Here is a 16,944-nt window from a genome sequence, read left to right as displayed (position 1 = left end):
CCTAACTACAGTCAGTATAAGCAAACTAATATGGATGGTGGAGAAAATGTTTCATTTTTAAAGTCCCCTGTGTCAAGCAGTTTACCTGCAGTCTGTGTACAAACGACAACATGAGCTTTCTCCCACACTTCATTCCTGATAAAGCACATGATTATGATATGCTTAAGAACAAAGGGAACTGATTATAAAAACCAGATATCTGTATACGTCAACATTGATTTATTACAAAGAGGATAGCAGTCATGATGATGAGTCAAAGCAGTGTGCAATTTTTAACAATGCGCTAATTTAAATGTACTCACGTTTTAAAGAGGGGATAAGCTCTGCATGCTTTCCTTAATTTCTTTTTCCAGTAATCTCAAAAATAACTTGCAAGAACATTCAGAAGTCACATAATAGGCACCTAGACTTCATGCAGAGCCAAAAAGAGCACTTTCACAAGGGATGCAAGAACATTTATTAGAGAGGAACACGTATTTTCACTGCAGGAGACATTTGTAATGAACACATTTTAAAAAAAAAAAAAAAAAAAAACCACATGGGTGGGAAAAATGAAACTAGTAAGGCATTTTTCAACCCTTATAATTATTTGCAATTGAAAGAATAATTACAAATCAATTTTAAAAGATTGTTGATTAGATGAACAGGAAAAAGAAATAATTTAAATGTTTGCCTTCAGGGCAGAATTGTGTTGGCACAGGGATAACAGTGCAGCTGGAAATATGTCCAGGCAGGAATAGCATGTATTACTCAAGCACCTCTGTAGTTAGAGTAATTATGCTGCTGGGATTCTGCTACTGAGTTTTTCCAAGCAGCCTTTACCCTGAAGCTGCAACTCCCCTGCAAAAACTGCAGCAATTTGATTCTCGTACTGCAGTTAGTGAGCAGCAGTCTCCTTGGTGCAAAAGTAGTTTGATTGGTAATGGAAGAACTCGCTCTGGGAAACAGGAGTCAGCTGTGACAGCTGCAGAGAGCCTTCCTCATATTCTACCCCATCTGTTTATTGGCTGACAGGAAAAACGAGGTCCTATTCCTCAGCTAGGTGCTTCTGCAGCACGTGTAATAACCAAAATACTGCTAGAGTGAGTCTGCTAGAGTGAGTCTGCACTTGGACATGATGCTTCAGCAATAGAGGAGACAACTGTGTACAAAAGGAAGGTAATGGCAAAATCCCAAGCATGCATACAAAAGCCTTACCTCCTCGACATCTTATTTTCCAAAAATCCTGTTTATGAATTCAGTTCAATTATTCTATGTTATTTTAGTTTATGAGTTCAGATTCAACCGTTGAATCAGTCAGACTGATTCAATTTACCTCCTGAAACCAGGCCACTACATACAAACTGCTACAATCTGGTGAGCAGTGATTTTGAAATTGAAGCTGTATTTGTTGTTCCTCTGTTTAGTTTCATCATTTGTCATTCCTTTATAGGCTGTGCAGTTCATGACAATGCTGGCCAGCCCTGGATCCTTCACAGAAGGGGCAGAGTAATTTAGTGGAGAAACAAGACTAAACTTTCATTTTCTGAGGACCCTGACAGTTCTTGGTTCAGGGAGCTTTCACCCTGAATACCAAAATAAATTTGCTTTCAGATAAGAGAAGTTATTTCAAGAAATTTTGCCAACCATGCTAAAATATAAGTAAATTTTCAGAACATATATGTAATGCTCTATAAGGAGTCAAGGTGTCATATAGCAAGCCTGATTTCAGTCTGAAGTTTTCCGCACATCTATTTCCTATTCTGAAACACATTTCTTTCTTGACAGTTGCTCAAGGAATGTGACCCCAGACCAATAAAATCTGGAGACCAAACAAGAGGATCTTGTGGTCATTTTAAGTATGAGTATATACAAGATTGACCACAACACAGAAATCAAAGACAGTGGAAGGTAACAGAATAATGCTATTAATGTCTCACTTGTGCCATAACCTCACCTTTCAAAAATGAAATAATGGAATAGATCTGATGAACAGTTGACACTAAAGACAACATTACCTCGTACCTAGAACTGCTCCAGTACAGATGGACTCAGCAAATAATGAGTCCACTTGCAACAATAAACAGAACAGCAATTGAAACTTAATTGTTAGGACTTCACCAAGAAATTTCTCTGCCTAATAGACTGCAGCTCCCCTAATCCACTCACTGCCAGAGCTACGCCACAGCATGGACCTAAGATCACAGTCTTCCCTGTTAAAAACTCAGACACCACTGCAGAACTGCTGAAATCAGAGATACTGTGCTGAAAAAAAGGAGCTCCTGCAAGTCAAAAGAAAAAGTCAAAGAAAGTTAAGAGTCACCATGTTCTGATAAATGCTCAGGGAATCCCACTTAAAGAACAGAAAAGTTTTTCAAATATGAAGTATCTATTTCACAAACATCAGCACTTTCATTTCATCTCCTCTCGCTTCAGTGAAATGAAGTCTGTTTGCCGTAATGTCACTGTGGTGACTCAGTCAGGTGTCCAAAATCTAACACACTTTTTCAGAGGCATTCAATCACTTTTCCCACAGTCAAAGGTTAAGTAGAAAATCTGATAATGGTATTTTAGAACAGAAATCAGAACTCTCATGAATTCCTTTCATTTTCAGCCAATCAACAACCTGATGTAGGTGTAGTGTTCAGTGCAAGGGGACTGGATTAGATGACCTTCAGAGGACCCTTCCAACTCTAAAGATCCTCTAATTCTATGAATTTCTGTGAAAGTCACTTCAGATGAGAAGAGATTTAGAAGTATTTTTGCAACAGTGGCCCTACATGTGTTTGTTTAGTCTCTAAAACATCAATTTCTGCTGCAATCTTCCATGACAGAACTACCACGGACATTTTGGTTTTCCATGATCAATATCACACAGATATATACATCAGTAAATCTAAGATACTGCAGCAAGGGAAAAAAAAAAAAAAAAACCACTGAAAAAAAAAAAGGAAAACAAAATCCAAATTACTGTAAGACAGCAGCTACTAAACCACTCAGACTAATTTAAAGTTCCTGTTGGATGGAGATGCTGCTTTCTAACTGGCAGAAAAATCATTCCTTCTAATTAATTGAGAATATTAGAAGGTCAACAGAAAGCCAAGTTTTTTATTGGCTTTTTATAGGGGAGGCTCTAGAGAGTGAGACTGCTATGAACAGCTCTGGAAATAAAGGGCAGCATTATCGTGGCTGTTCTCTGCTTGTGAGCAACTGCAGTCTTGTCACCACCAGGATGTTTCTGTGCAAGTACCAGGGTGTGCACACCAGTGTACACTGGTCCTTTTCACTTCTATTTCCCTCACCAAAAACAGACACTCAGATGTGACTTTCTGCTCTGTAGCTCCCTGTCAGTGCTTTCCCTCTCCACTTTCCATACCACCATCAGATTCATTTTCAGCCCTGTGGACACAGTTAGAAGTGTCATACATTAGACCGAAGCATTATGTAGATTAACTCAGCACAGAACTAAAATTATGTTGTCAGGGTCATGAGAGCACGACTTGCAGGGAGTATTTATAATCTGCCGTCTTATCCTCTGGCACAGTCCTTTCCTGGTGGGCTTACTGCTGCTCAGCTCCCCTTATAATGCTTTCACATCTTAGTTCATTACAAACTGAGTTTGATACCTGTGAGAACTCAGCTCTACTTAAAGGGAAGCTAAAGGAAAGAAGATCTGTGTAGAAAAGCAGGGTCCGTTGTGGAATATGGGGAAATGGTTTCAAACTAAAGAGTGAAGATTTAGATTGGATATAAGAAAAGTTTTTTTACAATAAGTGGCATATATATATATATATAAAACTTTCTCTTAAAAAAAAAAAGTTCATCAATCTCGATGTTTCTAGGCATATATTCTCAAAATAAGTGGTACAGAAATTCACTCTGGTTTTCTTCTAGCCATGACACCAAAAGTGAGTCACAGTGTAATTAAACTTTAATGCCAACATCTGTTTCAGCTAAGGAGACAGTGGAGCAGTTGGCCCACAGGGGTCCTATGGCTTATTATTCTATGGTTTATTTCTCTCAAACCAAGACTGAGCATTTATTCAGCTCAGCAAACTGGAAATGGGACAACAGCAACATCCCAACTACTTTCCCCAAAATAACGATCTTTCAGAAGCACTTGTAATTCATTTGCACCTCAAATCCTGCCTTGTCCAAACTGATTGCTACATAAGGACCAGTGATGGAAAACATTAAGGATTCTGCTGCTTCTGTGCAAAAAGAAAACTCCCTTGGGCTACAGCCTGCTATCAGGACAAAGGCAGCAAAATGCACTTGGAAAGGAATAACTTGTGTCCATGGTTAGCTAATTATCAAAAGGCCTCAATCACCACACAGCACCATGTGTCACTGGGCAACCCTTCCCCATCCTAACTTTTACAATCAGCCACAATGTGTGCTGGGGATAACAATAGGATGTTGAACACCCATTGTGCTTCCCCCCATCACTCATACAGACTCACTCTTACTGAATAAATAACGGGAAAAAATTCAGCAGATTCTGTTCACTGTATAGCAACATTAAAATAATGAATAAGTCATTTACTGTACCGTTATTTTGTTGATAAACTACAGTGTGCACACACCATTGTGCCAGCACTGCTGAAAGTGCAGCAGGCATCACTTGGCTCCAGTCCCTGCCTATGCTAACAAATACAGTAACAAAATCAGTCCCCATAAAGAGAGAAAAACCCCAGACCTCTTATAGACATGCAGGTTGGTGTGGCAAAGATCAGAAAAAGACCATTTGGGATCATATTTGTTAAAAAGCACTATAGCTTGTGCACTAATTGCGTGTAAACATCAGAGCCATATTAGAGGCAATCTCACAGGTCTATATGCTACCATAGAGCAGTGTGGTAATTGTGCTTGCATATTAACTAGTTAGAAACCCAGGAGCTACCACTGCTGTTTGATGTACCAAATGGTTGCCAGAAATAAAACTTGAATATTATTATAAAAAAAAATCCATAAAGATGAGTAGTCACTTAATGACCCATAACTAACTACAGACAGAAATAGCATCAAAATGCAAATCTCTATACTTTATAAAAAGCTTTAAACCCTAAAATAACAACAAAAAGGTCAACCACCTGCTGGATCTGAAATCCTCTGAGTCTCTTTCCACCTCAACAGCTCTCTAATGCATATGACACAGGACGAGGTTCCCTATGCACAGCTAGCAAGAAGTGTTTTGATATACAAGATCTTGCAAGAACAGAATTTCAACCCTTTCTCCAAATAAAAGCTTTAGGTGAGATAAAAACGAATAACAACAACAAAAAAACAAAACAAAACAAAAAAAAAACAACCAAAGGAAAGGATACAAGTAGTGCTCATCAACCACTTACCACTGCACAGAAAAAGTGACAAGCTATTTTTTGTTAAAATGTAAATCTCAATTTTTCCAGCTCAGGAAATTATTCCAGTCTTTCTGGTGCCATTTTGATAAAGAAATGCTCTCCAGAAGCAAGCAAGCCAAGACTTGCAAGAAATTGGAAACAAAAAACATGGTGAAGGGAAGTGGAAATATGTGGACAGCTGGAAGAAGAGGATCATTGCTTATGCTTATAATGAAAAACTATGAAAGACTAAATTCACCCATTTGCCTCTTATGCCAGAAGGAATAACTGCACCATGGTTAAAACAGACATTTTAGGACTATCTGCTGTCTTACGGGATTGATTTTTTCATGTCAGCTTGCCATTATTTTGCATTAAAGTCATAGTCTGCACCTCACAGTCAATGGTGTTTACAATGAGAGAAACTCTCTTGTAAGAAGGTCACTGAACTACAATAACACACAGCTTTTAGCAGGTTCCTATCACTCACATCACCTCCTGAGAGAGGGATTGTGCAGCCAGGAGCTACTAAATTCTTTCAAGCTCCTCCTTTTGCATTCTGCCCCTTCTCCTTTTAAATGAGATTCTAAAAGCAAAAATGAATGCTAGAAGCATATGTGAAATCCATACAGGTTTTGCACATAATCATATATATGCCCACCTCCTTATATTCTTATATTCTGTGCAGCCACTTGTAAGAGATGAACATTGCATACTGTTTTCAGGGAATATGTCTTATTTATTGTCATTACATCCCAAACAGAATGGGAAAATGAGAAAAAGAAAGAAAATCCAACCTGAAAATAGAACTTTGTCTTCAATATCAGCATCCAAAAAAACCCAAAACAGTTCCAGATGTGGACATGGTAGGACAGCAGCAACTATGGCAACACTGGTACCACATTAAGGCCAACAGCAGCAATGCCTACATCTGTCAAAATATTACAGATGGCAACCCATGGAGATAGAAGTTCTTCAACCTGTGAAGGGTTATACAAATACCCACAGGAGTTCAACACGTAGGACACAGAAGCGGGTGTCAGCATAAGTAATGAATCAGGGTCAGGCAGGGTTGCTGTGGAATTGTGCTGACTGCAGAGTTTTGAGCTATTTCCCTGAGCTCTGCATAGAAAAGTGACCTTGGGACCTAACCCAGAGTTGCAGCTAAAAATGACAGAACAACAGACGATGCTCTGCTCAGTGTTGCTTTGCCAAACTCACAGCAGAGCTTACCTCCTATTTCAGTGAAAGGGAAAAAAAAAAACCTCCACAATCCTGGTGTTGTTAATTATTGTTAATAATTGTCAATTTTGCCTTTTTTTTTTTTTTTTTTTTTTTTTGCTAAAATGCTATTAAAATGCTAGTTATTATACTAACTCTTCACTGCTATCAAAGAGGAGAACTTGCTGTCAAAATACCATAGTTCCTGCATGGAGAACTTTTTCTTATTTGTAATTTTACGCTTGTTCAGCCCAATAGAAAAGAAGTATCTATAAAAGTCTGCAGTTGTCCTCCAGCAAAGAGGACTATACAAAAGAAGGTCCAATCTTCTTAGCCAGGTCAAAAGGCAGTCTGGCCCCCTGCTTTTGCCTCACAGTAGCAGAAATGGCTCTAACAAACTTCTGAATTATCCACACATAATTTTATAATTGTCTTTAGAAGCAAAGCCGGCAAAGTGATCTCCTGATCCATTTCTTTAAATGCACAGGGCTCTATCCAGCCATTTCTTTTCTCTCTTCTATACTGAGTCATTCGTGATCCTTTTCTGACTACATACTGGTTGCAACAGCAACAATGTTGGATACGTGCAAGTTTAACAGAAGTTTGGAGCAGCACAACATTATAGATCCAGAGCACAGATGAATATTCAATGTAGAACAGACAACAGAACTGTGTTGGGTGTCACAAGTCAAAACAAAACTAACTCCCGTTAATTCAGAATTTGATAGTTACACATACGACTACCATACAGACTCAATTCCCTTTCTCTTCCATATCCTACACTTAGTCTCCATTTCTTCATTCTGTTTGTGTTAAAAGCTCATCACCTCTGAGAATTAGCTCTCTGAAACACAGCACATTTCTGATGCTCTTTTTTTTAGTAAAGCATCTGGTACAATGAGCCTCCATTGTTGCTGAGGACGTTTCATCTATGTCCCAGTATAAAAAGTAATACTAAAGGAAAACGAAGAAAAAACTCAAAGCAAACAAAAAATACCTTCCAAAATAATCATTCCTGAATCCAGCTCATGAAGAAGAAAAAAACAAAGACGTTCATGTTCATTCCCAAAAGGCCCTTCCACAGTAGTGGATCAATCTTTACTCGTATTTACAGAGAGCACTACTGGGTCTAGCAGACATGAAAGAGATATCCACACTTGGTTCTTTATTACTATATTCTTTATTTTCAATCAATAACACTGTGTTTCCCATCAAAACAGTACTCAAACAATAAGCACTGCAGAAACCACACTTTCTCTAGAAGCAAATACTTCCTTGACAAAAACTCCATATAACAACCTTTAGGAACTGCGCATACTGCTGTCTGCAGTACAAAGGTTCCCTTCTGACAGATCCTATTTTCTGCTGGCCCAAGACAATACTGACCCAAGAAAGGGAAAAAAATAGAATGGAGTAAGGTTGCTGCCCCCAGGTGGCTAAGAGCAGAGGGGCAGCCACAAAGACCTCGGGGGGCACGGGTGCTTCTGAACCCCTTGAGATCATGCACAGAACAGAAAATCACAGCGAGAAAGAAGTACAACAGCAATCAAGGCATGAGCATCCCCTTTCTTAAGGGGACTGCTTCAGGCAGGAATTAAATTCACTGATTCCTCCTTTCCTGTAGGAGGTGGCACTGTCCTGGCAAAAGCCGCAGAAAATGGTTTTTTGTCCAAAATAAATAAAGCAAGCACAGAAGACAGTGATCCCTGGGAAAAAATAAAAATAAAAAAAAAAATGCTGTGCTGCAGTCTGTCAAAAAGACTGGAGGCTATTTAAAATTCCTAGGAAGAGCACTTCTAGGCAAAGAGCTGAAGCTATAAATTAACCAGCTACTGGTGCACACTCATTATAATTAACATCACCGGAGAGAAAAAAAGAAGAAATGAAGGATGGCTTGAAATGCACCGGGACAGAAGGAGAACAGGGGACTATAAAACAACAAACATCTCACCTAGAGAAAGCTGTCTGAAGCTTATAATCATTTACTCTATACAAGATGGATCTGAACCTCTTAAAAAAATTGCCCAGAACTGCAGGATAAGGCAATTACAAACAACAGTGCCATTCTCAGACACATGAATCTTATATCTGCACACATTTCCTCCCTGACTCTCAGAGAGCCTCACACTAAGGTGAGTGCCTTTGCCCCTCCAGCCTACTTTCAATTTTTCACTTAATCAGTTTACAGACTATTTGGTCCATATTGCCTCTTCCTTCTTAACTTTCTTAGTTAAGAAAAACTTAGCTTTCATCTAATTTACAAAGGAAACCAACTAGACTTCCTTTTTTAAAGCGGTAGAAGGGTTGATAAAAGTTGATGACTCTTTTTTGGATTTGCAAAGAAATTTTCCTCCTTGTGATCACAGGCTAGCTAGCAAGGGTTGAATGCTGGTTTATCTTAGATAAGTAGTTCTGTTTACAGATTTGGAACATGGAAATGTTTAGCAATTTGTTAGTAAATCATTACCTTTAAGGAACATTTAGGAAGCTGACTGCATGTTCACTTTTTTAAATTAGCAAAAGAATTCATAGTAAGGGTATGTATCACTGTAGAATCATTGTAGAGTGAATTTAACTCCACCAACATTGAACTCCACGATTTTAATTCCTTTTTTTTTAAAAAAAAAAAAAAAGAAGTTCGCAATCTCCACACAGGACAAGTCTGTACAATCAAGTGCTAGTTTAGTTTGATACAATTTTGGGCTAGCAATCAGTCTAATGTCGAACCCAGAGGCACTGTAAAAGCCTGAGTCTTTGCTGATAGGAAGAAGTAGGCTGATGTCACCCTCTCTACTGTCTCCATTTTCCTCACAGGAAGAGAGCACTGGAGAGATTCACATTGAGAAAGGGCATAGTTTGGGACACACATTATGCAGTGCTGTGGGGCTCCATAACCAGTAGAACTGGATCTACCGCAAATGACTGGCAGAGCAGATGTAGAGGAAATGAGGTAATACTCTCACCGCAAAATTAATGAAGCGTAAACCCAGTTCTTATGTCCACTTGTGGATTCTTCAGCCACTGGCATTATCTGATCAGTGCTGGAAGCATTCATGCCAGGGATTCAGGCTCACATGCTAATCACACTGCATTAATTCATGCAGAAAAGCAGATTTTAGCCAAAACCTGTCTAAATGAACATGTGTTGTTTCCACATATAGTAAGAAAGATTTATTCATGCTCTGCTCCTTCTGTATCTTGAAAGAAGCAAAATATTTCCTTACCGTGTTCATAAACAGTTGAATCATCCAAAATGTTTAGCTAGTCAGCCTTAATAAAATCCACATGATTTTTACAGATGTAGTTTCCACGTCAAAACATAATGGAGCTAAATGTTACATTAACTGACAAACATTTAGCCTTCACAGGAACTTTAGACTACTGCTTTTTTCCTGTAGAGTTCTATTAGCATAAAATCAATATAAAGTCAGAAAAACAGAGGTTTGCTCCCACTTTTCCCAATCGTAATGCAGAATAAAGCTATATTTGGCCATTTTTTATTTGGTATGAAAAGTATCAGCAAAACCTATGGGGGGAATCACATAAAGCTAAGAAGAGGTCATCTAAAATCTGATGATCTCATAGGTCATCAGATAGTTAGTCTATCCTCTTCTGCCACAAGTGGAACTGTATTGTATTAGTTTACACAGTAACTCATCTAACCTGCTTTTAAAGGCCCGCAATGATGAATCTCCATCTCTAAGATGATGAATGCCAATGCCTCAGTGTTTGTTTTAGGATTCCCCTACCCAACACAGGAGTCTGCCCGCAAGTTGAAGAAATCACTGTTTGTTCTATCCATCATAGACAGAGAAAAGTTAACTTTTCCTCTCACTGTGTACCATACCATTTTTGTTAAAAACTTGCATTCAATCTTTGTTCAGATATATGTTTCAGACCTTTGATCCCTCCTATTTTGTTCTTGGTCTTTTCCTCAGCCTTTCCACTTCTTTTTGGAACTGTACTGCCCATACCTGGAGGCTATTCACTAACCATCAGTAGATGACAGGAGTTATTTTTTTCTGTTTCTCAGAAGAAAAAAAAAAAAAAAAAGAAAAAACCCAACAAAACAGCATACACACAAAAACAAGTAACATTTTCCAATGGTCTGAGTAACTCACCAAATACTTCGTTGTCCTCTGAAGACTGCTGTGTTAGTCTTGCTGCTTTCGGACTCTCCTTAGCCGCTTCCTCCACCTTGGTTTCAGCATTCTGTAAAACAAACCATTCCTTCAGATCAGGTCCTCTTTTAAGGGGAGTAACCAGAAACATTCTTTGAATTTCTTAATTATGCAGGAATCACATTCTTAAATGAATACAGAAACATTAACATGAAGGGTTTTGCCATCTTTATAATTTCATGTATATGTGTTTTTGCAAAATATTGAGGAAAGTCACTCTTAGAAAACAATGGAGGAGGTTGTTGAGTGTTTTAAATAGAACTTTCATTTATCTCTTTTTTTTTCTCTACTTTACAGTCATTGTCTCTTAAGCCTCAATAATGAAACAGTAGAGAAAATTCAATTACACAGTATCTTCAATAGTGATTTCCTTGCACTTCAACTTAAAGTTAAACCATCACATTTGATAAGCACGTTGCTCCTCCCATCCCGTATTTCATTTAGCTGGGATGCTAACAAAATTGTCAGAGTACAGCATGTAACTTGGATGTGCATATATGTGTGTGATATATACATATATTCAAAACAAAGCTGTGCATCTTTGACACCTTGTTCAGATATCTATTATGTTTGCTTCACCTGTCTATTCACCAAATGCATTGGAGAGAGAATAAGTGAACCTCTAACACCAGTGGCAAAATTCTCATTGAAATCAGTTTTCCTATGTGCCTACCCATCACTAAAGTCCTAGTCTTTGCAAAAATGTTAGCAAATAAGATCAAATCCAGTTTTCAAATCCATCTTATTTTAAGTTGGCTGGGAGGAGAGTGGCACAGTGGAAATGGCATTTCTAAACTTTTCAGAACAATTGTATGCAATATGAACTTAGCAAATCCAATTTCTTATCAAACATTTGATTTGTGGACTTTTTAAAATTTCTGCTTGACATTATTTCAGTAAATTTGTCAGAGATAGAAATTTCTGTACAAATAACTTCACAATTGTACATCACTAAGGTCACCCTTCCTACTTTCTCACACACTGAATCTCAGCTAGCAGCAATGAGTACAAAACGGCAGTTTACAATTCACCCTCTTATTTTATCCAAATGACCACTCTCTATGTTTGAATAACAGAGTATCAGAGGACATAAGAAATAGGACTGTAGAAGACATCTAAATTAGAATAAGAGTGAGACCTTAAAAACTACGACAGACTTCAAGTTTCTACCTTTCTGTCTCATATTTCACTTTCTTTCTATTGACATTTCCCACTGTTGACATACTGAACCAAGAACACAGGGCACAAATATTTCTCCTGACAGAAGAAAGGTCAGCCAGATAAAGAGAGGTTCTACTGCTTGGTAGCAGCCATTCTTAAGCCTTTAACCAACTAAATGACCATCTGAAGCACAAGCACTTAATTAGTTCTGAAACAAGTTTGCCGATTAGATATCTCTGGACTCAGGTTAATGCTATAATTCAGCAGTTTCAGAATTTGAGCTGCCAGAATTCAATGCTTTTCATCTCCTAATTAAAAAAGAATGAAAGCTGCAAAAGAAAAAACCTAACTCGTGGAACACTGAGTTTTAAAGTTAAATTGCTACTACAGAAAACTCTGAAGACAAAAGAAGCACCTCGTGTTTTTAGCATGTTTTACTTCGCTACTCAAAAGAAATGTATATGCATGCTTGCAGCAATGCAGCTCATAAACCAGACAGCACTTGAGCGATGGATATGAATTGACTGATGCAATATTAAATATTGCCACAAGGAGTTAAATATGAGTTGGAGAAGAAAATAAAGGCATGTGGTATGCCTATGCTTTTGAAACGACAGATACTGCTCTATTCAAGAACATGCTCATTTATAAGATGTTTTCTGAGGTTTTGAAGAAATTGCCTTCATAAAATTTACAAATTCTGACTTACATTTTGGAACTGCTGCCATACAGTCCATGAAAAATACTACTTAATGCTTCAGAACTTAAGCACACTTCCAACCTGTATGCAGCCTCTTATCTCCCCTTGTTAAAAACTGCGCAGAAGAGAGAACAGTTTGACTAAGTCTGTCAACCTTCCTACACAAGACAGCAGACAAATTTAGGGCATGAAAACTCAAAGGAATTCTTCAGAAAGACAGCAATCTGTTGGGAAAAAAAAAAATGAAAGCAAGACCTAAAAAGCTTATTGGTGGTGTCACAGCAGCAGCAGAAAAGAGTTAGGGGGAAAAAAAAAAAAAACAGAAAGAAAAGGATAGGATGGAAACTATGCTTCAGAGGAAAAATTATCTGCAGAAGTGTTCTTAAGGTACCAAACTGAACATCCCACACTGAAATCCACTAGTTATGAATCTCACAAAGCTGAGGAGACAGCCAGTTTCAGCATGTGCTCATTTCAGTTTGGATTAACTGGCGTCTCTCAGGATGACGGCGGCATCCAGTTATAAACCAGTAGTGATTGTACAGAGAGAAAACTTGCTCAGATAAATACAAACACTGGAGCCTTTCCTAAAAAAAGTCATGTATTAACTACAGTGTGCAGGCACTGTCTATGCACACAAGATCCATGCCAAGGTCCATGGTGCCCAAACTACTTTTGAGAACCAGCAGAAGCCACTGAATCAGTGAGCCACATAACAGAGTCGGGTTCTCCGTCCTATTTTAGTTGCACTGCAATAAGCAGCTTAATTACATCATTTTTATAAGAGATGGAGACCAGCTTTCTACTCTGAAGAAAGCAGAAGAGGATAGTTATTATGGCAGTGAGTCAATTCTAAAGCAAAAAGTCCCTACACACTGTGCCATCATTGAAAAGATAAAATTCATACATATAGAGTAAACCAAGTTCACAGCTCTCCAAGATGAAAAGGACAACTGAAATCCTCTGAGAGTTGTGTAAAGACAGCACTTGTCAGCTCAATTTCAGGAGTACGAAACACTAGATGTGATGGAGTAAAGCTGGAGGAAAAGAGTTGCTATTTCCCATGCTCTTGTTCTTCATAGGAAATGCCTGGGTCATGAACTTGCTGCAACAAGTACTCAGTAGACAGTGACTACAAATGATTTGTCATACTATTCACTTTCTAGGAAGATGTTAACATCCATTCCTCTAAAAACATGTTTTTAGCATTCTCAGGTAAGTCAGAAATACTAAGTCCTGAGATATTTTGGGTTGAGCTAAATCACAGTGAAAACTACATGGTAACTCTGGCTCCCTGGATAAGCTGCATTGCTGCTTTTGACAGATGTCAGCTCCCAGATGTCAACAGTAAAGTTGCCTCAGAATCTAAGTCTAAAACATGACAAGACATGGCAGCATGTTAATCTGTTTGGCATAGCTCCTTAAACAAAACGCTAGCCCTAAAAAAAAAAAAAAAAGCAAGCCTTAAAAATACTTACTTTGCTTTATTATTTGCACTGAAATTAAAGTGTCATTATTACTGATAAAACTACTATTTTATAACCAAATATGATACATGAAAAATCACAGCAAAAAAATGATTAATGATGCAGATATTCTAAAGAAAATTTCTATTATAAAACAGATTTCTAAAAGGCAAGATATACCCACTTATTTAAGCATCCTAAAAACTTTCAGGTGTCTCAATCGCTCCAAACAATTGACAGAAAAAGTAAAAACTTATTCCTTTACAATGCTTGAGCTGTGCTAGGATGGATTCATTACCTACCATTACAAAGTGCTAGTGAAAGCTTATAGCTTAATCTAAGCTTATCTAAATCTGACTTTCAGGTTGAGCACTCAATGCACTTTCAGGACAGACTGGCAAAATAAGTTTATTTTATAGAATTACTGGTTATATCTGATTTGGGCCTATAGATCTTTATATCCTATACCTACATACGTGTATATTTTTATCAGTGATCTCGATGAGGGAATTGAGTTCACCCTCAGTAAGTTTGCAGAACACCAAGTTGGGTGGGAGTGTTGTTCTGCCAGAGGGTAGAAAGGCACTACAGAAGGACCTGGATAGACTGGATTAATGGGCCAGGGTAAACTGTATGAGTTTCAATAGGGCCAAATGTTGGGTCCTGCATTTTGTTCAGAACAACCCCAGGCAACCCTACAGGCTTGGGGAGGAGTGGCCAGGAAGCTGGCTGGCAGAAAGGGACCTTTGTGTACTGATGGACGGCTGGCTGAATATGAGCCAGCAGTATGCTCATATGGCCAAGAAGGCCCATGGCACCCTGGCTTGTATCAGGAATGGTGTGGTGAGCAGGACTAGGGAAGTCATCCTGACCCTGTACTCGGCACTGGTGAGGCCTCACCTCAAGTACTGTGTTCAGTTTTGGGCACCTCAGTACAGAAAGGACACTGAGGTGCTGGAGCAGGTCCAGAGAAAGGCAACAAGGCTGGTGAAGGGCTTGGAGAATATGCTCTATGAGGATAGACTGAAGGAACAGGGGCTGTTCAGTCTGGGCAAGAGGAGGCTGAGAGGAGACCTTATTTCTTTCTTCAACTACTTGAAAGGTGATTGCAGTGAGAGCGAAGCTGGTTTCTTCTCACTGGTGATAGGACGAGGGGAAATGGCCTCAAGCTGCGCCAGGGTAAGTTTAGGCTGGATATCAGGAAAAACTTCTTAACAGAAAGGGTTATTCAGCACTGGAATAGGCTCCCCAGGGAGGTGGTTGAGTCACCATCCTTGGATGTGTTTAAAAACTATTTGGATGTGGTGCTTGGGGACATGATTTAGCAGAGGGTTGTTAGAGTTAGGGTAGTATGGTTGGGTGAGGTTGGACTTGATGAAATTTAAGGTCTTTGCCAACCTGAGCAATTCCATGATTCAATGATTCTATATTTAAATAAATTCACAGAAGCTCTCTCTATCTTCCTCTCTCCAAAGTATCACTACAAAAATTCACTTCAAACTGGAATTCAAGTAAATAGTCCTGAGATTAGACAAGCATTTTGCATGTGCTTTACCCCAGGGAATTGACAAAGATGTCCCTAACTCTGCAGCTGCTCTGATATCAGAAGAGAAACTAGAGGACCTATTGGCCCAGTTTCCCATTGTAGCAGACCACTATTTCTTTGTGACTCAGTTTATCTGCTTTCTATCACAGCTGTTGCATCCTATTATAGTAGTGAGCAAGTGAACACTGCAGTCTCCATGTTACATAATATTTAAGAATTTTGATAGGTAAATATAGAAATAACTGGTAGCTATCAAAATATTTACCACCAACTAATAGCAACATCAAAATCACATTTTGGCTATGTACACACACATTAGTGCAAGAAGTAAGGCCATACTGTTAATATTGTTATTACTATTATTATTTTGCTCCTATCAATGCCTATTTAAAGGATCTTTACCTGAATGGGACATAAGAAATGCTGAGTTACAATGAACTGTGCAGTAACAGACCAGGTTAGAAAGTACAATAAAGCATATGGCATTTACTGAAGCAGCTTATTTCCTCAAAAAAAGACAGGACTCAGAAATGAAGAATTGTACTCTTGAGTACTTAAGACAACCTTTGAGCTACCTTGCCATTTTTGCCTATTAACTAGAAAGGTCTTGCTTCTTTTCCTTTAACCATACAACTGTTACTTAAGGACTTCGTTTTGCAAAGGAAAAACACACAGATATCAGAACTTCTCATCAGAAGCCAAATAAGTATTCAACAAGAAGGATTAGTGTTATATCCAAAAGAGAATTTTAAAAAAAATAATCCTAAAGTGGAGTTTTATACTATTTATATATTGTTAGCGCTCACATTCCCATTCCCGCCTCTTGCAGCCAGATAGTATGTTAGCTCCATCTCAGTGGCAGAAATAAAAATAGACTTAAGTTTCCTTTATTTTCAGTACAACACTGACATAAAAAGCTATAACCGCAGAAATAACAAAAAAACCAACCAACCAAACAAAAAAAAACACCACCACCACAAACTGTGTATGCACAAATAATTGCTTTGGCATCACATCCATCTGTCCATTTACATCTGTTCTTCATTTATTACTGTCCATAGTAGGTTACCTTCCCCGCACTCAAAGTGGTAAAACATGCGATTCCTCCCCTACACTAAATTTACAAAATTATTTTAATATAAACAACTGACACCACCTTAAAAGACAAACAAAAATTTCAAGCACATGAAAACAGATTTGACTGCCAGTAAGCCTCCATTTTGGAAGAATAGATAAAGCGTAAATTGCTGCAGGCAATAATAATCTTAATAATGTAATCTGTAACCATAGCAGTAAATCATGCAACTTCAGGCTCAACTGAAGAACACAGGAAACCATTCCTGATATT

At 38.3% G+C, this 16,944-nt stretch overlaps 1 protein-coding gene across 9 annotated transcripts in view; it reads right to left on the bottom strand.

The window, feature by feature from the left end:
• Positions 1 to 16,944, bottom strand: part of MBP (myelin basic protein) — a 106,382-nt gene that overhangs the window by 41,532 nt on the left and 47,906 nt on the right. For all 9 annotated transcript variants that reach the window (XM_085220666.1, XM_085220661.1, XM_085220669.1 and 6 more), the window contains one exon: positions 10,664 to 10,754. In XM_085220666.1, coding sequence (XP_085076792.1) covers positions 10,664 to 10,754 — 91 coding nt within the window. The remainder of the gene's footprint in view (positions 1 to 10,663; positions 10,755 to 16,944) is intronic.

The sequence above is a fragment of the Meleagris gallopavo genome, chromosome 3 (assembly GCF_905368555.1).
Source record: "Meleagris gallopavo chromosome 3, MGAL_WU_HG_1.1, whole genome shotgun sequence".
NCBI lineage: Eukaryota > Metazoa > Chordata > Aves > Galliformes > Phasianidae > Meleagris > Meleagris gallopavo.
This window is presented reverse-complemented; position numbering and strand designations above follow the sequence as displayed.